We start from the raw sequence: 24,802 nt of genomic DNA on the forward strand, positions 1-24,802 counted from the left end.
CGGACAAGTTGCACATTCAAAAACTTTTTGGGCCTACCCGATTAAAAAGTTTGACTACTGCCCTGTTTCTAATAATTTGCAACAATAAAATTATGAGTATATTTACAAATACCCTTGAATTGTGAGTCATCCGAATGAATAAAATGAATTTATTTAATATTGATTTATTTATACAAATATACATATTATAAAATAATAATAACATATCCCTAACTCTATGAGGTCAAGAGCCATGTGTTGAGTTGGGAGTTGGGATACAACATAAAGGAAAGTGGAAGTATGGCCTCTCAGTACCAGAGTAAAAAATATTTTTTTGTTGCATTTATAAATTCGCCGATCATGCGGTTATAATTGACGATTCAGTCACGGGTCTTCGGGCCACCGTAGGTAGCCTAAATAGCTACTCCGCATGCATGGGTTTAAAAATCAATATTGCAAAAACCCACGTACTGTGTAACACTTCATGCCTCGATGCCCAAAATCCCCTGACTCTGTCAAACCAAGTCATCAAAAGGGTCGAGAGTTTCAAATACCTGTAGCTGATCGCTCAAATGCTTAGCATGTTTTCAAGCACATCGATATTTATTTGTGATTGAGCTACAGATTAAGATGGGCCGGACATGTACAGCAAATACCTGATTCACGTGTCCCTTAAATATTAATGAGTGAACACCCGGTTGGAAGGAGATCAGTGGGAAGACCCGGCTGAGATGGCAGGATGAAGTGAGAAAGGATGCAGCGCAGTTTCTCCAGGTGGCAAATTGGAAGACGGCGGCTGAGGACAGACAGAGTTGGAGGCGAAAGTTGCAGGAGGCTAAAGCTTGAAATGGGCTGTAGCGCCATAGGAGAGAGAGAATTTAATAAATACGATCATTAGAATCTAAAATAATATAAAAACCAAGAACATCCCGGAGGGTATAGACCAGCTTGTTCAAGATAGTACGGATATCTAAAAGAAGTGCCCAAGTAGAATACTCCATTGATCTTTGGATCCGCCCCGGGTCCCATTAGAGCTGTTTTTCTTCCGCTCCCGAAGCATTTACCTCTGTCCAACTCTTCGACAGATCTGCATTTAACTCCAACAAACTTCCCATTGAACTCAACAGCCGAGCTCCAAATACTGACAGCTTTAGCGTGGCTACAAGTTGCCAGGCAGGAGATTCCCACTTCTGAAGACTGCGTTCTTCCTCCGTTGATGTAAAAGTCTACGGTTCCTACTGCATTCATCAGGCCACTCGAACCTCCATTCGTGTGTATCACCTGGACGAAGTCTGCGTCGGAACTCGACAGGCGTTCGTTTTCTTGGACGTCTCTGAAACAAGGGCCTGCGGGATCCAGTGCTACGATTCGCGGAAGCGTTTTCCCAGTTGATTTCTTGTACTGCCTCCCAGCGAAGCCCAGGACGTGAGCTCCCAGGCTGAAGCCGACCAAATCCAAACTGTCCATTTTTAGTCCTGATTTCGACAGTTGGACTAACACGAGACCGAGTCGGGCTCCGATGTATCTTATGAGACGAACAGACCTGGAAATAAACGACTCATGAAGGCAATCACGTGAATGGTTGCTCACTTCTGCTAGGGAGAAGCGAGGGGGGCGCGGCTACGCCGCTGACGGTGTATCAAACTACCCCTCCTCGTTTTTCTCCTGCAAAAGTAAGCAATTTATTTTTTTAAATTTTATTATTTCTAAAAATGTATTTTAATGTGCCAATATGTCTTCTTGCTCATACTGATCATCGCGGTTTCGGATGTGACAGGGTTTAAAGAACACCCTGTATGACATTTTAATTATATATATGTCACATGTAATTCAAATAACTTTTTTATTTCTTCTATCCTAATTTTCTTCAGCTAGTTCTAATTTTAAATGTCAGGAAGACTCACCGACTTGATTTAGTGACGTCATGGGCGGTGTAATCTCAAAATTACAAAACTTAAAAAAATCATAGCCGTGATAATACGGTACATAAAAATAAAATAACTGTTTTTTGGCGTAATTTGATGGTCGTAATCGACCAAATAAAATTTTTAAAAACCACTGAATTTTCTCATTAATGTCTTACCTTGTATAAGGGAGCCCAACCAATGAACTAGAATCCAAAATAACCACATTATATAATCCTCTATTTAAATACGTAGTTACTAGTTTCTTGGTGGATTCCGAGTCTGGTCCGTCCACCCCGTGGCAGTATACCAGAGTCCTGAAATCTGCGCGGAATGAGGGGTCCTTCATGATGGAAGCAGCCTTGCTGATGTTGTACGAATGGTGGACATTTTCAGAGCCTACGTACATCCAAAGGCGAAGGTAATCAGTATTGGTCGAAGATATTGTTATGTCGAGGACTGGTAAATTGCCTGGGGATAAAAAAATAGCTGAGAAATTGGATTTATTTATTTCTACACTGTGGGATTATTTATTTTAAGATCAATTTTATTTAGACCAGGGCTGGTATTCTGAACGGAATTGCAATCGAAGAGATCGCTCTGTTAGCGCGCGTGTATTTAGTACGTAAATACGCGTTAAATGCCCTTTCTCCGTGCGATTTTGCGTTCAGAATAACCACCCCTGTAGCTCAATCACAAATATCTATCGCCGTGCTAATAAGCGGCGTGGTAACAATTTCTCATCACGATTGTTTATTTTATTCGCAATCACAATGCAACATCCGTGAACACCTAATATTAAATGTCAAAGTATTTACGTTTCGCGATTTATAATCCTGCTGCGCAATCACATATTTGATTTTCACCGGTGTAAATATGGAAAATATTCCAAAACTGCTATTTTTATTTATTTATTTGTTAACAAATTACAACAGGGATAGAGAATACCTTCAATAAGGGAATATGGAAGTCTAGGCATTTACAGGGCTTATGACCTGTCATTGGCAGGTTTGATTAACCATTTTGCCTATGTTTGAACATCCGTATTTCTTAAATTCTTATATTTGTTGATTTGAGTGAAGTTAAAGAGCTGAAACCATTTTGTTGTGAAGAGATTCAACTGACTGAATTATTTCACATACTAGGCAACGCCTGAAAACAATTTTCCAATTTTAAAATTGTAAAGTATAAAGCACAATTGTAAAGTGGTCACTTAAACCAGCCAATGTCAGGTCATATGCCCTGTAAATGCCTAGACTTCCATATTCCCTTCTTGAAGGGATTCCCATCCCTGTTGTAATTTGTTAATCCTATATGACTACCGAGGGGGTGAAATCCAGACTTTTGTCTACAAACATTTGGACAAACTCAAATATTGTATTTATTTGTTATTTATCACGCTATTTATTGCATTTAGCTGGCGGTTGGTCAGTCAAATGTCAATAAAAGCAGTCGCCATAGTAATTATAGATTATTTAATGTATTAGATACTCCTTACTATTTTGCAAATGCAATATATTATATTATTTTTTATAGTAAATGCCGATATTTCGCCGAAGAACTGTATTTATTTACGAAGAAAACAAAAACAAACCGACACGAGCGTTCACTTAGAGATTACACACGCGTTGACTTATGACTGCGATATCTTAAGCATGTTCATTATTGTTCACTGTGATCGCTCAAATGCGTAGCATGTTTTAAGCACGTCAATAGTTATTTGTATAATATCTTTTAAAACTTACAGTTTACTAGATAGCTCTGGTCGTTTCCAAAAGAATCGTTCCTCCCGCATACTAATGCAATGAAAAATACGATACTCAAAATGAAAAAAAATATCTTCATCTTTGAAAACGTTATATAACAATTCGTTTGAATATTAAATGTTATTTTAAAAGGTGATAGGTCGACGTTTGTAATAGTAAATGTCAAAATACAGTATGTATTGCCTATTATAAGGCCTAACCTTTCTAAATTAGGTATTACAGTAAAAATATATATTTAGAGTCATTTTAAATCGAACACACTCTAACTCCTGCAGAAAATATTGTCTTATTTTGTGTTTTGTGGCCCTTTTTCAGATCTGTACATTTTACATACGAAGTTCGACTACCATTCTCGAGGTCCTGTAGCTCAATCACAAATAACTATCGACGTGTTAATAAGCGACGTGATAACAATTTCTCACCATGGTTGTTTGTCATATTCGCGATCACAGTGGAACATCCGTGAACACCCAATATTAAATGTCAAAATATTTACGTTTCGCGACGATTATTTTTATTTATTTTATTTTATTTATTTGGATAACCAACAGCTATAATTATCTCATATTTTTATAACAAAACAAATAACAAATAAGCCAATTACAGGTTTTCACAAGTACTATCACAGTAAGTTAAAAAAGATTCTCAAACATAAAATGAATGTTAATTAAATGTAAATTTAAAAGAAAAGAAAAAATACTACGAGTTATTTCGAAAGCAAACGCCGTACGTCAGATTATTTGCAAATAAATCTATGTTAAATTATTTATTCATTACATTAAAATTATTAAAAGTTCGCCATAAATATGAATTTTGCCTATAATTAGATGAAACAAGAGGTATGTGAAGAAGAGGGTTATTTCTTAAAACTTTGGAAGGAACATTGATAGAAAGAAGCACTTACTTTGTGGTTATTCATTATAATCAAATAAATTAAACAACTTTCTACTAGATGATACTAATTTAAAAAAAGAACTTAATACAATAAAACAAATTGCTCAAAATAATGGATATAATGAGAACTTAATTGATAAAATATTAAATCAAAAACAAAAACGCAAACTTATAAATAAATATTTATATTCGACTCCCACAGTAAATAAAGCAAACCCACCCAAACAATGGAGGCGGATTCTTTTTATAAATGTCATTTTTTTCAAAATAATTATCCAATTCCCTACCATCAAACATTAAACCGGCTTTCTACACAACTAATAATATAGGAACATTGTTAAAAAATCACAAAGACAAAGTCCATAAATATAATAAATCTGGGATATACAAATTATGTACTGTGATTTAACCTACATTGGAAAAACTAAAAGAAACTTTAATATTAGAATAAAAGAACACTTAAGATGCTTAAATAATAATAATTTTTCTGAATTCGCAAATCATCTGATGGAAAATAATCATAACTTCAATAAAGACACTGGATTTAAAGTACTTCATGTTGAAAATAAAATATTAAAATTAGACAACTTAGAAATATTAGAAATTAAAAAAGCGATTCATAATAAGAAAACAATAATTAATAACCAAATAAACAATATTTCTTTAAGTCCTCTTCTGGCTTACTTCGAAAATAATGATATCAAATTACCACCCGTGTAAGGAAAAAACGACTTGATTGAAAACGGGTCCACGTGTAGTATTTAGTGAACATGATAAAAATAAAAAAGGAATCAATTCATTAGTTACGTAAACCTTGACGAAGAAGCTTGTTTGCTTTGAAACCGGTCGGTGGAAAATAAAAAATAGTGGTTAAAAACAAAGTTGTTTTATTTATTTTATTATAATATAGTTGTTAGAGTTTAATTAGGGATAAGACTAGACAATATGTACTTTTTGTTGATTGTTTTTCTCCATTCTACTGGAATGTGGAGATATTGTATTTGACATTATACGTGAAAAGGATTAACTTAAGGTCATAATAACATACAATTTTGTAGTGGAATTATACATTAATTCCATAAAGATGGTATTATGAAAATTGTTTTAGTCCATTGAATAGAAGTATTGATTTTATAAATGGCGCTATTGATTTTATAAATTTACTAATAATTGACCATTGTCGGGGCTTTGTAATCTAGAAATCGAATACATTGGAAATATACAGGATTGTCAGACACTCGAGGTTGAAATTATTGTGGTGTAGAATTCCCTTGGACCTGTAAAATAAAGGTCGTCAAAATGTTAACCGTTTTCGAGATGATCAATTTTTACTGTTTTTTTCTCCTTGTTTTAGCTTTGGTTATTTAAAATTATATTTTAGTGGATATTTATACATTTTTTATTTATTTAATTCGTTTTTATTATTGTTCTTTATCTTTAACAATAAAGCGTCATCATTATCTGTTTTTAAATTTTATTTTATTTGATTCTTTTACGTAATAGGAAACATAAAATTACAAATATAATGTATAAAATAGTACATTTTTATTGTTAATAATGATGATGCCATAAAATGAAATTTTATCAATTTTTATTTATCAAGACAAAATGGAGGTTCGGCAGAAGTCTCCAAATAAAATATTCCCTTAACTTTACGGTTCATAAGAGGCCCCATCTCTCGCAATCGCTTCCGTCTAGTTCCACATTTCCTTTGGTCCACTTCCGCGACGTTATTGCACTCTACGCCGACAAACTTCTTCGTGTGCACTCCAGCGTAGTACCAAATCTCCACAGAGCGCTCGTGGCTGAACAGAAGATTAAGGAAAGACACTGTGTGTCCCGGTTGCGCCCTTCCTCCATTGAGATAAAAGTCCACGTGTCCGATTGGCTTCATGATGCCTAAGAACCCTCCATTCGTGTGGATCACTTGAACAAATTTCGCGTCTGATTTGTCCAAACGGTCGTTTGGAGAGACGCCTCCGTAGCAGGGCCCAGCCGGGTCTAGTCCAGCAATGTATGGGAGTTTAAGCCCCGTCACTTTGTTGAACTGTTTTGCCGCGTGTCCGACTACGTGGGCCCCGAGACTATGCCCCACCAGCTCTAGGCTTTCAATGTTTAAACCCTTCGAATTCAAAACGGCTAGTTGATTTCCAAGCTTTTTTCCCACAGCAGCGACAGCCAGAACCAAACTAAAAGCATATGAAGATGCTTTGTAAAGCAATCAAATAAATAATGGATGTTCAAACATAGGCAAAATGGTGAATATTACACACACGCGTCAAGTGGCCACTTATGCCAGCCAAGGCCACACACAGGTCAAATGCCTAGACTTCCATTTCTTCCATTTTCTTTTCCAAAATTTTCGCTGTTTCTGTTGAAATGTATTAATTTCTAAAGAAATAATAAATTGAGTAAACAAGCATTACTACTACCCATTCTAGATTACCCATTCTAGATTACGCTGATGTTTCCATGACTGATTTAAGTTGTGAGCAACTCAATAAACTTGAACGACTTCAGAATACTGGCGTAAAGTATATTTTTGGTATATTATTATTTATATCACTACAGAGATGGGTAGAATTTTTGTTTCAAGATTATGGATATTCGAGCGTTTACAGGGCTTATGACCTGCCATAGGTTGGGTTCAAGTGGCCACTTTTATGTAGAATTCTACAACATTCCCCATTCCGCTTATTAGCGATCGGTGACATTTTTGGCTTTTGTATATATGTCATGAAACAAGGAAAGCTTTCGCTAGCGCGTTTGGAGCGCCATCTATGTATTTGATATTGAGGTTAAGTATTAAAACAAATTACTTTATTTATGTAGCTAAGACTCTATCCGAGTTAAATTAATTACTAGTAATCGCCTGCAGATGACTCTGCAATTTATTTTTATTTAATTTGAACCCAACCTATGGCAGGTCATAAGCCATGTAAACGCTCGAATATCCATAATCTTGAAACAAAAATTCTACCCATCTCTGTAGTGATATAAATAATAATATACCTACTCCCCCTTGGGATAAAACCCAGAATTGTGTGTGTATAAATATGTAAATATATATACACATACCAAAAATAATATTGTGTATATTTTTGGTCTTAGGAAATATGACCACATTAATTTCTGATTATAGTAGGCAACTGAAATGGCTCAAAATTAGACAGCGGAGAGACTATCACTCCCTCTTACTTCTGTTCACCGTAATTCATAGTCCTATGAATAGACTATGAATTATATATACCTCACGGAAGTATATAGGTATATATACCTCCGTGAAAAATTTCAACGCTTATCAGTTCATTGTTTACCTCTTCGTTCTAATTCTCAAGGCACTCTCTTGATACCCATGCACAACTCCTCTTTCTTTTCTAACTCATATATTGTCCATGAGGCTCGGCTGTGGAATCATTTATTTAAATATTGTGAAGAAGTGATAGAATGTGAATGTTTCTTCTATGCCTCATACTGAGCCAGTGTAGTTGCGTGCAATATTCGGTTATGTGGTCTATTTTCGAAGATCGAGATCGCAACATAGGCAGAATGGCGAATGGTGTACAGTGTGTGTAAAGTGGCGGCATAATCAGCTAGTGACAGGTCATAAGCCTAGAATTCCATGTGCCTTTTTACTTTGTAAATAACGGGTAAATACCCTAACACATGCTGTGCTGTGAACTTTATTTTTTAACAACATTATTTGCTAATTGCTAATTAAAAATACTTAACTTCAATATCAATACATAGATGGCGCTCCAACTCGCTTGTGAATGGTTTTTCATTTTAATAACATATATACAAAAATCAAAAATGTTACCTGTGTGGATATTCGCTAATAAGCGGAAGGGGGGATGTTGTAGTCCCTACTTAAAGTGGCCACTTAACCCAGCCAATGACAGGTCATAAGCCCTGTAAACGCTCGAATATCCATAATCCTGAATTTGAAAAAATTCTACCTCATCTCTGTAGGGATATAAATAAAAATATATTTTTTAATGTTTCTTACTTAAAATACAGCATAGACAGCACCGGAAACATATCCATCAAAATGACATTGTAGTTACCAAGAGTCAGGTATAATTTTTTAACACAATTTGACGGATAGATCATAGAGTTCTGTTTGAATCCATGGGCGTATATGACAGTTTTGCGGTGGATATCGAAATGAGGATCCGACAAGAGTCGAACGGATTCGCTGAGACGATAAATCGCAACGGAAGTTGGAGTGTTATATTCATCCCTATGTAACTTCAACTTAACACTGCACAAGTCTTCTTCAGAAAATGAGTAGTTATGGAGGCCAAAATCACCTGCAAAAAAACAGGTGTTTTAAAATGATCATATCCTAGTGAGGGAGGAACATTATTCTGTATAAAAAAAATAAAACAAAAATTATAAAAGTATAAATACCGTCAAACGTGACAATTTTGCCCAGTTTTAACAAACTTTTACAATTTCATAATTTTTTTGTAAAGGAATACTTACTCCTATCCATTTTGTTGAATAGTGATACTAATTATTCTGAGCGTCTTTACAACTTTACAAGTACAAAACGTTTGCTTTTCTTTTATTTATGCAATTTTAAAAGACAAAGCATGCTGGGCAAAATTATCTCCACTTGTTGACAATTTTGCCCACTTGGAAAATAACTGCTATTTTTGGTTTTATCATCCTTATCATACGGTTTATTACAACTTTTTGGGCGAAAAAAACTGTTTATGTTTAAACAATAGCATCATTGAGGCATCACCATTATAAAATCAATGAAAAAAACCGGTGGGCAAAATTGTCAACTATTTCCTAAATTTTCTATACAATGTGAATTTGTGGGCCAGGGTTGGCACATAATTGGATTTTTAACAAAATCAAAGGAGTTTATCTCTAATACTTTTAATTTGTTCGTGTTTGACTATGCATAAGCCACTTTAATTTTTTTTACAAACCATTTCAGTTCTGATGCGATTTTCGTAATTAAGGGAGCTTGCCCGCAAAACAATTTTTCTTTAAATGTGTATGTAGAAACAATCTTTATTTTTTTTACAGCAGTGCAATTATTTGCTAGATTACCTATACTTTGAAATTGTATTTTATGTACAGAATTCATAATATTTTGTATGTTTTATTTTCTTCTTTAGACTGTTATAAATATTTGTACAAAAAACATTTAAAATAAAAAAATAAGTCTTCATAATTACACAAAAAGCTGGCGAATTTAATAAATAAAACTTTCTAAAATGTGGTTGGATATTCTTACATTTTTAAAATGGTTTAATTTATTTTTGAATGGTAAAAATTAAAATTGGTTTTTGCATAACAATTTTTAATTTACTCACAGAAAATGACTCAATCTTGCAGTTTATAAGATTTACATGGAATTTATGAAAACCTTGACGCAAGATTACAGGTTCAGGTAAAGATTTCACTATGTTCCAATTAAATAGGTACAGTAAAACCCCCTTTTGCGTTTTTCATGGGAGCAAAAAGTCTAAAACCGAGGAAAACGCTAAAGGGGGGAAATGGAAAATGTATCGAAAAAATAGGAAATACATAAAAATAAAATTGAATTGCTACACTATAGTGTACATATACTTCTAGAAAAATTGTAAAAACGATAAGTAGAAATTGTCAATATTTTTTTACCTATTTTCAATGATTTTACTAAAAATATTTTTATATTTTTTCAAACAACATTATGTAATTTGTTTTTTTATTTGATTTTAAAAACAGCATGTTAAAATTATTTTATGTGTAAATAAAAAAAACTAAAGTAGAATTTTGAATTTGCATAAAATAACGTAAAATATTTTTTCCCCTAAATGTTGGGATATTTATTTATACGGTATCACTTTTTATTATGGCATCACTAAAAACAACTGTCATATAGATCACGGGAGCTTCCACTTTTATGACAACTTGTTAACCCATCTTTTTTTAAATTTCTTATATTTCTATTGTCGTGTTTTAAACATCGCAATTTAATTATATTAAAACTTTATTGTTTCTAAACGTTTGTCAACTGTATATCACGATTTGTACAAGTCAATACGACGTTTTTGTTCAAATTAAAACTAATACTAAACCTATAGGAAGACACTTAAACAAAAAGGTCAATTACACTGCACCTGCTTTGAATTTAGGTTTTTTTTTATTTTTATTTATTTACAATTTTAAAAAACCCGTTAGGGTTACATTAGAAATTTAATATTGTCTAGTCATTTTATGTCTCGTCATCATGTGCTTTTTTAGATTGATTTTAAATTTGTCTCCAGTAAAAGTTTTCAAGTAGTAAGATAAGTCGTTGTAGTATTTTAAGTCCATTATGTAGTATTTTTGACTGTCCTGTGTTTGTCTTTGCTTTTTCAATATGATAGTGTTTTTGTTGTCTGGTGTTATATTTATGTATGTCAGCATTTTTGACTAATATTATGTCGTCGTCTTGTATGTTTCCCAGTGTTATTTTGTGCACAATTTTTAAGGTCTCAATTTTAGTCAAGTAGTTTATGTCAAACTGGTGTGTTTTTTTGTACAGTTCAGTCGTAGAGATCAGGTAGGGTAGGTTGTATGTTAGTTTAAGAATTTTATTTTGTTGTCTTTGTATTCTTTTTATGTCTGTCTTGTTACCAGTTCCCCAGAAGGCGATCATGTAACTCAATTTACTTTTGACATAGGCTTCAAAAACAATTTTCTCGTGCCGCGAGAGCGGTTTAGAACATCACCCCAGGACAGAGAGGCATGGAAAACATTTGGAAGAGGCCAATATCCAGCAGTGGAGAGAAACATGCTGATAAGAAGAAGAAGTGATACTTTGATTAATATGTCACTAAAACTCTTAGGTTTTTGACTTTACCAATATGTTCACAGTTAAAACACTCAATTTTTTATGTTGTCTTCCTATCACAGCCTCGGTCTGCCGACCTTTCTTCTGCCTCCTGGGTGCCATTTAAGATTCTTTTTGGTACCCGTGATGATGACTCAGGATTTTACGCAATTTTAAGCGGAAAAAAATAAACTTACGGTTCTGCAGAATAGGGCTATGAGAGTAATTCTAAGAAAGAATAGATACCTACACTAAGATAAAGTTGATGCTGAAACAAACAAACATTATGACAATACATCAACTGATATATTTTAATGTTATGTTTTTTGTTCACAAAATGATTAATGGTTATACCTCAAAAGAGTTGACTAAAAGGGTTTTTTCTAATCAATGTGAACACGGATATAAAACAAGAAATGAAAATGAAGTAAGGCTGCCATTTTGTAAGAAGACAAATACACAGATCTCGTTGATGCACCGAGCTGTACAGTTATATTATTAGGAAATACCATTAGAAATACGAGAACAAAAAAATATTATTTCATTTAAGTATAAGTTAAAAAAACACGTGTTTAGCAGATAAGTTAGTTTTTAAAAAATAATCTTATTCGAGTTGGCTTCTTAGAAGTGTATGTATATTGTTTAGAAATGTTAATAATTAGTATATGTTTTAATTATAGTTAGATATAAGTTAATATAAGGACATTCCATTATTATATTTGTACTATTTTAAGACTAAAGAAAAAAAGATGTCCATTTTTTTTTAAACTCGGCAAAGTTTAATAGCGTATAAAATATTATTGATATTAAATTGCTTACTTACATTCAGGAAAGAATCCATTATCTAGAAAGCCTGACGTATCAACATTTTTAGTATAAACAATAAAACACATTGTAAACACAATGAATTTCATTGTGATATACAGATTAATTATCACTATTGAAAGTATTCAAGTGCTGGGTCAATTGAATGATGGGTCAAACCGGATTCCTCCTTTAAGTAAAGTAATTTAAAAACTGAGATGTAATTTTATATGATAAACGTAATACCTACTTTTTGACTTGTGTCGTAACAAAGACTAAATTAAATTCAAATTTCCAGTAACAATGGTTGTGTAAATGCTTTTTGATAAGATTCGCATAAAAATAACATAAAAAAGACAGTTCGTGGTTCGTGTGAAGACACAGTAGGTACTACTTAAAACTAAGAAACATTAAAATGTTTTGAGTTTGTCAAAACTTTTGTAAACGAGACTAGAGGAAAATATTTTTATGCGAATAATGTCTAGGCATTTACTACGGGGCTTATGATTTGTTATTGACCGGTTTAAGTAGCCATATTCACCATTCTGTCCATGTTTAACCCTTTTTAGGGCAAATGAATTATTTTAGAATTTGAATTTCATATAGAAAATACCATTTTAGTTGCTCTTCTCTGGACTTACTCCGGCAACTGTCTTTTTCAAAAATAGGGACTACAGATTTGGTAGCCATACTCTAGGAGTGGGCGAATATATATGTTATATAAATTTTGAGTAATCAGCTATTTATTTAGGAATAAGTCCATGACTAAATACCTGATGACAATTGTAAATAAAGGAACTTTTCGTTTTATCTTTAAAAATTATGTAATTTGACTAGGCGTGAGAAAAATACAGAAACAGCATTATACTTTAATTTTCTTAGTGATGTACACTTTCAAGATAGTACGGCGGTTGATTTGAAGTGTGTATATAGTATATTCCATGCACGTTCGGATTTGCCAAAGGCCCCATCAGCGCTTTATTTTTCCCTTCTCCTTTGCACATTCTCATGTCAACAGCTGCGAAATTCGGGCAACTTACACCGTAGAATTTATTGTTATGCTTAATTGAAAAGTACCAAAGATCTACACATCTCTCGTGGCTCGTGTACGCATTGGGAGGAACAAATATCTCAGTCGGTTGGATCCTTCCACCGTTTATATAGAAATCAACATGGCCAAGTGGTTTCATGAGCCCAAGGTAACCTCCATTTGAATGTATGATTTGTACAAAATCCGCATCAGTTTTGCGGATTCTCCTATCAGGTGGGACGTCTCTGTAGCAAGGTCCAGCCGGGTCTAATCCGACGATTCGAGGAACCCTTTTGCCGGTTATTTCAAAGTATCGCTTTCCGGCAAACCCCATGATTTGGGCTCCCAAACTATGGCCAACAAGATCCAATGTAGTCATGTTTAAGCCCATTTGAGACAATTTGTATATCTGGTTACCTAGGCTTTTGCCGATTCTTCTGACAGCTGTCACAGACCTGGAAATTAAAACATTTTAAGAAATCTATTTATTGACTGGGAATATTGAGTTTTGAGAATAGGTGTCCCAGAAAAATCTCGAGTGTGCAGTGATTTAACTTTTGAGGAATGAAGAAATATGTGAATGGGCATAGCAAACTCCGATGACAACTGTCATCGAGCGGAGGCAATGCGGTTGTCGAAGCCACATACTACGAATGCCTCTTGAGAGCCTTAACCACGATTGCTTACTTTACAAGGCATCAGGTTCTCGATATCCTGGACGTCCGCTGCTGACTGTTCGCCAGCAGTTCATGTCAGAACTATGGGACGCAAACCTGACGTGGAAAGATGCGCAATTGCTGGCAGCTGACAGATGACTTGAGGTTCTTTGTGCACACCGTATACTCCAACTGAGATGGAATGACGTGATGATTACATGGTGAATTAATGGAAAAGAGAAATGTATTCTTACTACTAGACTAGAAAATACTGTCTAGTGTATTTTGTGACTATACTGCAGTGAAGGGTACAATGAAAGCGCGGTTCGATTGTAAAAATATATATAATCATCTGAGAGAAAGAGAGAGAGAAAGAGTGTTTATAAAATTGATAATGAATATGCGAAACTGAAGAAATACACCAGTCTTTATAGACAGTATTGATAAAGGGGTGGGTGCTTTCGTTGTATACGAGGGGAAACTTGTTTTATATACTCACTTCATATAAAACTTTGAAATATGCGACGAGGAATCCAACATCAGCACATTGTAGTTCTTTAGAGCCAAGTAAGATTTTGTCAGTACTCTCGATGCTCCGTTGGTAGCATTTTGTGTGAAACCGTGAGCAAATATAACAGTCTTCTGTCGCAGGTTAAATAACGGGTTCGTGAAAAGCAGAGTCGCATTGCGAATAGAATAGGCGGCATACTCCCTTCCTCTGTACATAAGTAATATTCTAACCTGGTCGAGAGAGCTCTCCGGTATTGTTGCATTTAATATTTCCACTCCGCCTGGAAAAATATTTCAATATTTCAAATACTTATTTATTGCTTTCATTGATTTCTTATCTTTGTTTCCACTTCATATATTTTTATTTTTTTTAACTAATCATAAAATAAATTTATGTTTAACCTTTCCCTTACTGTCCTAAAAACACCTTCGAGTTACGGTGCTGTGTAGTCACTACACATTAAAAAAATAAGAGTTTAAAAAAGAGAAAAACGGAATATTTACACCCGTGCCAACTTCCTGAGATCTACTAAGTACTCGTAGCTAGTACTGCGACGCGTGTAAATTCTTTACTCTTTTCTTCATACGCAACAATGCGAAACATTGATATACTGTGAGTATAATTTATCCGCGATTTCCGATAAAATGCTTTTTTGTGCCTAATAAGTACTTATTATTTAATAACAAATTATTTCAGTCGATACGTAAATGTGTAATGGAGGAATACTGAATATCTAAACCCAATATTTATTATATTTATAAAGATATTATAGTTATTAGACGCAATATGTACTAGCTACACATCACCGGGGAGGGAGGGTTAAAGATAAAAATTAGAACATAAAGTTTTAACATAGAGAAAAATTAAACATAACCTCCAATCCTAGGAACATGGTTTTAAAACAGTATTTTTCTATCTATGAGAGATAATAAACCTTAAAAAATATACATAAAAAATCCCACAAACGCATGGCCTGTGTGTGGGTATACATTTTATTTTAAATTGAATAAAAGTATACTGGAAGAATACGATAGATATCAAAAACATGTACTATATATATTATCTAATACTATCGCCGTCCTGGAAAGCCGTCGATCTTTCGACTTTATTCGGCAAAACTAAGGGGCGCCAGATTGACGTGGGAGAAGGCAGAAGTACTGGCTGGCGATAGGGTCTCCTGGAGGCCACTGGTGATGTCCACATGCTCCACTTAGGAGCGGATGTGGAAAAGAAAAAGAATACTGTACATGCTGTTACATATTTTGTTACATTATTAATTTCTTTAATTTATACATTACAGACTATATTGTTGAGTTTCTGGCTCAAGTTGGTAATTAACATTTCACTATTTGTTAGATATTGCACGATTAAAGTTAAAACCTGATCCTGATAAAAAATTTAATATTTTTGTTTACTTTTTAAACATTGATAATTTAATGCCACTTACAAAGACATACCCGGCTAGTTAAAACGTAATAAAATAAAAGACGCATATTATGTATGTTGATTACATAATTAAATATGTTTTTGTTTTTTATGATAGAATATGGCTCCGAACTATTTAGCCATTTATGCTGGAATAAAATGTATTATTATTACTATAAATGAATTCAATTTTAAACAGATTAACTTTTATTAATATTTAACGCATTTGAAATGAGTTTGAGTTTGAAAACCTCCTTGAATTTTTTTAAAGGGGATACGGTATCATTTATTAATGTTTTGAAACATCTACACTTGAGAAGAAAGAAGAAGTGAGTCACAATTATTCCAACTTTATTGAGTTGAAATAATAAAATAAATATTCAGGTTTTCATATTGCAAAATCCACTCCGACTCATGTTTTTATTGTGATATACATTATTCGATAGCTCAGTTCCATACAGAGATAACTAGAAATTGCTTGTTTTGAGTAACGGCTGACCATAGTTATGACAGATCTAAATTGATTTGTAACAAATAATTATTTACATCACCTTAAGTGTAAAATATATGAGTATATTTACCTAAAATATATACCCAATGGTTACTAGTTTTAGGATTAAAGGTGTAATCCAAATTATCACAACGTTTCAATTAGTTATGGAGTTGGGAGATTGTTAAGTTAATTTATTTCCAAATGAAAATTGTAGAATTGAAAAGGGATAATTTTTAAATATAATTATCCCTCTATGAAACTGAGCCATTGATATTCTAACTTAATTCAGTCGCAGAGTTAAAAAACACACTCCAACACGAACCAATTTGGTAAAATATTTTGAACAGCCTTGACCACGCAGGATAGGACAGTGGGATAATACAATTTGACTGTAGCTTAAGCGTTCGCCCCCTACCTTACAGTGCATTACTTTAAGGATATGGGCTAAGAAGAGGAGATTTAGCAATATGAGAACACTAGCCCTTCACTCAGTAGCTGGGCTCTTTAAAGTCCTAGGCCTGGAGGGCGAGAACTAATTTACGGGGACCCGTCACAATAGATCTACTCAAGTCGCAGTGATGTAAAGAGCTCACTGACCCTTATTTTCATGGTAAAAATAATCAGTTTAAATGCGGAACACTGCAAAAATGGATTCAAGATGACGCGCGTGGTGGTGACAGTATTGTCCTGTCCTACATTAGCTAGTGCCCGTTGCGGCACCAAGTCATGATACATGTATGTAAATGATACATATGTAAATCGAAGGAAACACTTACAAACTGGCAAAAATCCCATCACTTGCTGAGTTACCGAAACTTCGATTAAATTACTTTTAACATGTGATATTCCAAGAAACAGTATCACAAATAATACTATTCTGCGTCTATGTTTAGTCATTTTTAATGATTAAACCCTAAGAATCACTTATAATTCTAATAAGACATTGGTTATGAATAAACGGTCAAAGGAAAGTAACAACATACATAAAAAAATGTTAAAATGTTGCTCACGATTCTGTCATAAATAATATATTGTTTTATGAAATCGAATATTTATTTGCATTTTGATGGCAGTAAAATTGCGTTTTATTTGTGTTCAAGTATCTTTAAAATGAAAATATATTAGGATCAAAATAAAATCGCTTGGACAATATTTTTATCTAAAAAATATGATTCACGTATCTGGTTTATGTTTGTCGAATCACGTTTCTACGTTTTTAAATTGAATTATTTTTTAGAAAACAATATACCTTATTATAAAAATCCATTCGCAATAAGACAACATTCTGATTAATACCCGTATGCAGAGACAAAACTTAAGGTGAGGAAAGTACATTCTATTGTGGCGCCTCCGTCATAGACAATCCTCAAGGACCTACCGAGGAGCGAAACCACACAAGCGAACGCAGCTCGTCAAGTTACCAGCCTGCGGTTCGATACCCAGCCGGAAGTAGAGGGAGACAAGAACAAAGACTATAAAAAGCGCGAAGTTCAAGGTCCGTTCTTCTCTCCTTGTCCGAAATTCAACTGCAGTTCTTCCTCACATAAAATTAGTCTTCTATAAAACACGTGTTAGATGTAAATTTGAATTAAGTTAGATTTTATTGAATGTATTATAAAATATCTTTGCATTACACGCCAGCTTCTTATAAAATAAATAGTGTTATCCATGTAAGTAAGCCGTTCTTATTTCTTGTGTGATAAAATATATATATGAATCCTTTTCCCCGCCACCTTCTGAAAAGAACGTAGTAGGGTGTTGGTCATAAGGTACCGACGGGACCGATTGCAGGCTCCAACAGGGACGCGAGGCCCCGAGCGGATGGATGCAGGTAAAAAGGAAGATAGCCTAATCCTACCTCACGCACACGCCTGTGAGTACAAAAGTTACACACAGCGTGTACAGAGAGACCCCAACAGGTAAGCAAAACGCCAACACACCCACACTATTGTCTTCACCTTCGGGTTATTCTCCGCATTTGAGATTAGAATGTACTTTCCTCACCTTAAGTTTTGTCTCTGCATACGGGTATAAGACATTAAAGATATTGGTGGGTAGTAATCATTACACAGTGGAACCTCTATATGGGGGGTTAAACGCAAAACCGCCACTGTCCATGATCACTGTTTTTGAGAAGACCAATAAAACCAGTGGCCAAATTGCCATATCTTTTAAGTTCAATGTGCACATTCAAATTAAAATGAATAGTCCTTTTGTTGCCTGTTATACCACGCACAAGTTGCACATTGATCTAAAAAGAAATAGTCTTTTTGCTGCTGGTTTAGTTGATTTTCCCGAAAACAGTGATCATGGACAGTGGCGGTTTTACATTTGACACCCTTATATTGACGCTGGAGGAGGCGAAAGCGCTGGCTGGCAACAGCGTCTCCTGGAGGCGTCTGGTGATGTCCACGTGCTCCACCTAAGAACGGATGTGGTAAAGAAGAATATTTGTCATATTATTATTCTATATTTGTTAAACCCCCAAGGGTACGTATTCTGATGGGAAGTAAAAATTTATCTTCAATTTTATCTAAAAATTTTTTTTTTATTTAATAGCATAATTATACATTTTTACAATTTAAAAAAAAAAAAACACTTTTTATATTTTTACTAAAACTAAAATCCCACCAAGCCACTTTTTGTAGCTTGTTGGTGAAGATTATATTTATACTGACTTAATAACTTACATTTATAAAAACAATGAATAACAGATAAAAATTAACAGCCGGAAAGATCAGAATAAACATGTTTATACAAATAATAATATATAAATTTATTTTTTAAATACAAGAAAATATATGAAAAATTAAAATATTTACACCTAAGCTACTATTCATATATAAACTCTTGATCGAGTAGCCACTCTCTTATTTTGCTCTTGTTACAATGTGAGTTAAATTTAAGTTCTTTTGGTAATAAATTAAAAATTCTAGGTACTAAATATTTGAGAGTTCTATTTCCATATTTATTACATACTTTTGGTACTACCAAGCCATCATCAGACGTGAAGCGTGTATTATGGTTATGTTTGAGAGGAAACTTGAATCTACAAAGTAAAATTAAGTTTTCTTTATGAAAAATAGAATATGTTTACAATTTTTTTTTTTCTAAACGTGTTGAATTACCGGTTACTGGCAAAGATACTTTGAATTTGCATACAAATATGCACGCTTTCGTACATAAATATTGATATTCATTTATACCGTCTCGGTATATACTGATTAGTCTTCCTTTCTCAGTTTACTGCATCCATTAATATTCGCATCATAAATTGTTTTAGTTATTCTTTCGCTGCCTATTCACATTACTTGTCCAAACCAAAACCCAGATCTAATGATATGACGATAATGCACAGATCTCAACATTTGTCCACCTATTTTTTTTATTTTTTTTTTATGTTTAGGCAACCCATCCTTTTGTACACCTATTGTACATATTAAATTTTTAAGGGGGATATTAAAATAATAAAACATACATTAACAAATGGGTATCAATGTTTATATTATAAATTACAATACACAAGAACAATTTATAAAAGATGAGTATTATTTTGAGAAAAGCAATCAAAGCAGTGATTTGAGAACAAATTATATACATTTCAATCATAGAATTAAGAATAGTCCAGAAACCGCATACGCACATCAAACAGAAGGCTACTCAACTACTCATAAATGAGTAGGTTTACGTTTTAACTCATTAGTTTTTTTTGTAGACGTCGCTCAGTACGCAACTCCTGATTTGAAATCAACTATGCCGTGTTGTGTCCTTTTAAAGTGTAGAAATACTGCTAGGATTTTAAGGAAACAGGATGCAATCACATTTCATGTGTAATTAGCAAATGAATTTTTATATACCAAATGCATTACTTAAAAATTTAATTATTTTTCCATCTGTCAGATTGTCGAAGAAACAAATGGAAATTTCGTTAGTGCTGCCAGGGTAGTAAATTTTTTTACCCTACTTTGCTCCTCTAATGAGAGAATTAATGAAAATTGGATCTCGGATTAAACAACTCTGTGGTGCACAATAAAATCTTAGAGAAATTAACAGATTGCTTTTTTTACCTTACATTTGGGTTATGATTTTTCTTTTTCCTATCAAGCAACATTACTCTGCGACCTCACGAATGCGCGCGGTGAAAGTAGGGCATAGTGGGGGAATTATTGGACACAGTCCGTTGTATTCAAATATGATTCTACGCTCCTTCTGGTCTATTCTTAATTTTATGATTACAATGTAATTTTTTTTTGCCTAAAACTGCATTCTAATTTTTTTTAGATTGTTACACCCGTTTAGATGCACTGCATTTTTCTGGGTTTCTATGCCGCGTGTCGTTCATTTTATTCTGACGTTTAGGATCGCATAACAACATCCATAATAAGAGTTTATTTTATTTGTGTAGATATAAATGTAACGTAATGTATTTATAATTTGTACTGTGTTGAGTGGTTGCTATGCATTTTGACCTAATAAAACTAAGCTGAAATCAAGTGAGGGTTATCACTAGAGCCCGCCCAGGGCATTGCAGATTGAACAGAATGAACTTTTCTAAAACTTCTAGGCATAGGTTCTGCAGTGCAGATGACGAAACACCTATACACATTCTATGTGAATGCGATGCTTTACATCATAAAAGGAGCTTCATTCTCGGAGGACCACTAGTTAAACCTGAGGATGTTGAAGAGCTCGCCCCCTACCTGGGCTTGGAGGGGGAATTTAGCAAAATGTAAACTCTGCCTTCCACACAGTAGCCGGGCCTTTATAGACCTGGGCTTGGAGGACGAGAACTATTCACAGGGACCCGTCACAATAGATCTTCACAGGTCACAGTGACGTCAGGAGCTTGCATAGCACTGACCCCCACCACTAAGAATAAGAATAAGAATAACTCACAATTAGATTACCTTCAATTTTAGTTGTAAGGTGTAATTTGTTCACACGATTTGATGCAAATCACTAAAAACCCTGTGCTGAAAAATTGTTTCAAGCGAATGTTGTGTTTTGAAAAAACTGTCATCAATTGTTATATAAATATAGCTAGTTAAATGTTTCTTCATTGTAATATAAGTTTACTGAGCGGATATCCAATCGATTTCCAAAGTAGCCGGACCACACTGTTTAACTGGCAAATAAACTCCTCCGTAAAATTGCAAACCAAATCCAGTTATATTTGAAGTATCCAATGTCTCGGTAGTGTTAATCAACTTTCCTCTGTAATAAGGTTTAAACTCCTCAAACGGGAGTTTCACAATTTGGAACCCATCGTGCGGCCCGTCAAACATTTGTTCATAGGTGTAATTTGGCTCATCGTTCAACCCTTTATGTCTAAGCACGACTTTGAACCCGTTGAATTTCCCTTGAGCGCGACATTTGATTTGAAGTTCGTTGAAGCTGCTGAGGTCCCCGAAGAAATCGAGTTTCCTCACACCGGCAAACCCAGCGCCATTTGGTTGAGGGTTCAGGAGGGCGAAAAACACCGCTCTTTGGAAAACTTGGGTCTTCTGAAGAGTCAGAACGGCTTTCGACATCCCTACTTCTCGAACAGGGTCCGATTGCTCGATCCAATCATCTAAGTTTTCCAATTTAGTGAAGTCAAAAATGAATTGAGGAGTTCCCTGCATTGCGATGTTGCTGTGGCTTGCCTTTATGAAGCTGCCGATGACAGAAGTTGCGAGAAAAGAGAAAAACAATGTGCCTCGAGTCATTCCCTTGATCTTCTTTGATTTTACACCTGTTTATAAAATACAAATACATTAAATTATTGAACATTTTCTCATAGGTCATTTCATGCTCTGGCAAAAAGCCCCTGGTCAGCACCATGCCAAGGAACCGATAAAAGGGTACCCGTGAAGGTTTACTTTTGACCCAATAAAACTCAATCGAAATCAAGTGAGGGTTATCACTAGAGCCCGCCCAGAGCACTGCAGATTGAACAAACACCTTAAAAAAATTAACCTTTCCGAAACTTCTAGATTTAGGTTCTGCAGTGCAGATGAAAATAAAGATATATAGATATAAAGAAGCCTTATTCTTGGGGGACCACGGGTTAAACCTGAGGATGTTAAGGAGCTCACTCCCTACGCTCAATCACAAATAACTATTGATGTGCTAATAAGCAACTTGATAACAATTTCTCATCATGGTTGTTTATCGTATTCGCGATCACAATGCAACATCCGTGAACACCTAATATTAAATGTCAAAATATTTATGTTTCGCTACGTATAATCCTGCTGCGCAATCACGTATTTGATTTTCACCGGTGTAAATATGGAAAATATTCCAAAACTGTTATTTTTATTTATTTATTATTTATCATGCTATTCATTGCATTTAACCGGCGGTTGGCAAAAGCAAATGTCAAGAAAAGCAGTTGCCATAGTAATTGTAGTTGTTTTAGAGTAAATGCTGATTTTTCGCCAGTGAACTGTATTTATTTACGAGGAAAATAAAAAACAAACCGACACGAGAGTTGACTTACAGATTACACACACGTTGACTTATGATTGCGATAACTTAAGCATGTTCATTATTGTTCATTGTGATCGCTCAAATGCTTAGCATGTTTTTAAGTGCGTTGATAGTTATATGTGATTGAGCTACTAATAAACCCTATACTTTACATATTTGAGTTTGGAAGGGGAGATTTAGCAAAATGAGAACTCTCGCCTTTCACACAGTAGCCAGGTTCTTTAAAGACCTGGGCTTGGAGGGCGAGAACTATTCACGGGGATCCATCACAATAAATCTTTACAGGTCGCAGTGACATCGGGAGCCTGCATAGCACTGACCCCACCTATCAGGTCATATCAGTCGCCTATGTGTTTCCTCATTTTGCGTGCGTTTTACCTGACTACAGCCTTAGTTTGAAACCGTGTGAAATGTGAGTCTGATGAAATATATTGTGTTGTGTCTGCCATAGTATTTAATATTGTTACCTGAAGAGAAATCGTCTCGGGTAATGTAAAATATTGGAGATATTAAAACGTCTGCGTAGTAATAAAACAAAATATGTTTTTGGGAATTATTCTTAAATCACTCCGCGCGTTGTGAATGTATTGTGTAACTGTTTGAATCATTATAAAAATGATTAGAATATCATATTTTATTATGTTATGTGACAACCTGCGACAGTGTGTTATCTTGGTGTTAGGTTATCACTACCACAATAGACTAACCGGGGCCAACTACTAATTGATCACTAATTAAGGCGAAGTGATTGTATTATTGTATAGCTACCTACCTACATAAGAAGACGGCCCCCGTAATGCAGTGGTTAACTCTCCCATCCCGGTGATGTGTAGCAACTACACATTGCGTCTAATAACTTTAATATCTCCATAAATATAATAAATGATGAGTTGAGATTTTCAGTATTCCTTCATTATACATTTACATATCGGTAAAAACGTTTTTTTAAATTAAATAATTCATGCTTATTGGAAACATAAAAACCGTTTTATCAAAAATCGGAGATATCACCAATACAACAGAAAGTTTACCAATGTGTCGCATGTTGCGTTCGTAGTAAAAAAGTAATCTTAATGTATAATTGTCTCGCACACTCTTTACGCCTCACTCTCGATAATACGGGTATATTTGGGAGCGAGAGAGATAAATTTTATGCGTCAAACGCGCGGACAGCAAATTTTATTGTACTTCTCCCAGACGCTAGTTAGCTGCGTTAGTAGTTAGTAGCTGCTCGGCTTTCGTTGGGGACGGTTCTTTTGCGCGCATTGAGAGCATGAAATAATGTTTTTTTCATGTTTTTAGCAATTAGATTAAAAATACCATCACTTTTGTCTTCAATTATAAATTATTGAAGCAATTGCCGATGAATATTACACTTTTACGATTGAAAATCTCTCATTTTTTGCATGTGTAGTGACTACACAGCACCGCAACGCGCGGAAGTTTTTAGGGCTACTGCCTTTTAGGGAAAAGTTAAGAAACTTGACTGACGCACGGAAGGTTCCGGGTTCGATTCCCGGTGAGAACACAAACATTTAATGTGATTATTCTTAAGCCTGAGTGTTCTGGGCTGTAGTTGGCCTGTTGTGGTGCAAAAAAATATGGTACAATAGCTATATATTATAAATTACAGAAACTGATTGACAGGTCGTTCGTATTTCAAGAACTATTGACATTCTATGACAATAATGGAAATGATGTGATAAAAAATAAAGATCCTGAGTTATTATAATAATTGATTTCTATAAATTCTCTACTTTTTATACACCTGTCATCTGCTGTCATCAGCGCACTATGGCAGAAATTAAATTATGAAATAATAAGTCTTCCACTCTTCCACAAACTATCCAACTTAATACAAAATACAACTGTCATCCAAAAAGCCGTTACCCGTCAGCAAGCAGCTGTCATTCATGCTGTCATCTGTCATTGAAATTTGAAAAAATAGAAACTTCTACTTCTTCTTTTTCTTTTGTTGAATGGCATCTTTTGGTAGATTTTGGTTTCGAGACTAATTTTATTTTGGTTTATTTATAAGAATAATAA

At 34.4% G+C, this 24,802-nt stretch overlaps 4 protein-coding genes across 8 annotated transcripts; all 4 read right to left on the reverse strand.

The window, feature by feature from the left end:
* Positions 1 to 792: 792 nt before the first annotated feature.
* On the reverse strand, positions 793 to 2,313 carry LOC148274413 (phospholipase A1 member A-like). Its single transcript, XM_088237152.1, has 2 exons — positions 2,063 to 2,313; positions 793 to 1,522 (listed from the first exon to the last, which is right to left on the reverse strand). The coding sequence occupies exons 1-2, from the start codon at positions 2,290 to 2,292 to the stop codon at positions 874 to 876; spliced, it is 879 nt and encodes a 292-aa protein (XP_088093278.1). The 5' UTR covers positions 2,293 to 2,313; the 3' UTR covers positions 793 to 873.
* A 3,821-nt stretch (positions 2,314 to 6,134) lies between these two features.
* LOC148274414 (lipase member H-B-like) lies at positions 6,135 to 9,041 on the reverse strand. Its single transcript, XM_088237151.1, has 3 exons — positions 9,032 to 9,041; positions 8,553 to 8,856; positions 6,135 to 6,732 (listed from the first exon to the last, which is right to left on the reverse strand). Exons 1-3 carry the CDS (start codon positions 9,039 to 9,041, stop codon positions 6,135 to 6,137), a joined length of 912 nt encoding a protein of 303 aa, XP_088093277.1.
* A 3,975-nt stretch (positions 9,042 to 13,016) lies between these two features.
* Positions 13,017 to 15,716, reverse strand: LOC148274415 (lipase member I-like). Of its 2 annotated transcripts, XM_088237153.1 has the most exons (3): positions 15,667 to 15,716; positions 14,353 to 14,644; positions 13,017 to 13,652 (listed from the first exon to the last, which is right to left on the reverse strand). In XM_088237153.1, exons 2-3 carry the CDS (start codon positions 14,577 to 14,579, stop codon positions 13,046 to 13,048), a joined length of 834 nt encoding a protein of 277 aa, XP_088093279.1. In that variant the 5' UTR covers positions 14,580 to 14,644; positions 15,667 to 15,716; the 3' UTR covers positions 13,017 to 13,045. The 2 variants fall into 2 exon arrangements, with proteins under 2 accessions (XP_088093279.1, XP_088093280.1); XM_088237154.1 differs by lacking the exon at positions 15,667 to 15,716 and having other exon boundaries at positions 14,595 to 14,637.
* Positions 15,717 to 19,761: 4,045 nt separating this feature from the next.
* On the reverse strand, positions 19,762 to 24,703 carry CIA30 (complex I intermediate-associated protein 30). Of its 4 annotated transcripts, none has more exons than XM_088237144.1 (2): positions 24,647 to 24,703; positions 19,762 to 22,016 (listed from the first exon to the last, which is right to left on the reverse strand). In XM_088237144.1, the coding sequence occupies exons 1-2, from the start codon at positions 24,684 to 24,686 to the stop codon at positions 21,355 to 21,357; spliced, it is 702 nt and encodes a 233-aa protein (XP_088093270.1). In that variant the 5' UTR covers positions 24,687 to 24,703; the 3' UTR covers positions 19,762 to 21,354. The 4 variants fall into 4 exon arrangements, with proteins under 4 accessions (XP_088093270.1, XP_088093271.1, XP_088093269.1 ...); XM_088237145.1 differs by having other exon boundaries at positions 24,514 to 24,687; XM_088237143.1 differs by having other exon boundaries at positions 23,529 to 24,651.
* Positions 24,704 to 24,802: the final 99 nt, after the last annotated feature.

The sequence above is a fragment of the Micrasema longulum genome, unplaced genomic scaffold (assembly GCF_059751315.1).
Source record: "Micrasema longulum isolate JH-2025_06_02 unplaced genomic scaffold, ASM5975131v1 h1tg001659l, whole genome shotgun sequence".
In the NCBI taxonomy this organism is placed as follows: domain Eukaryota; kingdom Metazoa; phylum Arthropoda; class Insecta; order Trichoptera; family Brachycentridae; genus Micrasema; species Micrasema longulum.

Excerpts from the sequence above, each read along its gene's own strand:
- LOC148274415 (XM_088237153.1), bottom strand. The coding sequence starts at position 14,579 with ATGTACAGAGGAAGGGAGTATGCCGCCTATTCTATTCGCAATGCGACT. Across the intron at positions 13,653-14,352 it reads ATTTCAAAGTTTTATATGAA|GTCTGTGACAGCTGTCAGAA; the intron begins GTGAGTATATAA and ends TTTAATTTCCAG.
- LOC148274413 (XM_088237152.1), bottom strand. The coding sequence starts at position 2,292 with ATGTACGTAGGCTCTGAAAATGTCCACCATTCGTACAACATCAGCAAG. Across the intron at positions 1,523-2,062 it reads GTTGGGCTCCCTTATACAAG|GTCTGTTCGTCTCATAAGAT; the intron begins GTAAGACATTAA and ends GTTTATTTCCAG.
- CIA30 (XM_088237143.1), bottom strand. The coding sequence starts at position 23,574 with ATGGGAGAGTTAACCACTGCATTACGGGGGCCGTCTTCTTATGTAG. Across the intron at positions 22,017-23,528 it reads GGGGCCGTCTTCTTATGTAG|GTGTAAAATCAAAGAAGATC; the intron begins GTAGGTAGCTAT and ends TTTTATAAACAG.
- LOC148274414 (XM_088237151.1), bottom strand. Across the intron at positions 6,733-8,552 it reads CTGTCTATGCTGTATTTTAA|TTTGGTTCTGGCTGTCGCTG; the intron begins GTAAGAAACATT and ends ATATGCTTTTAG.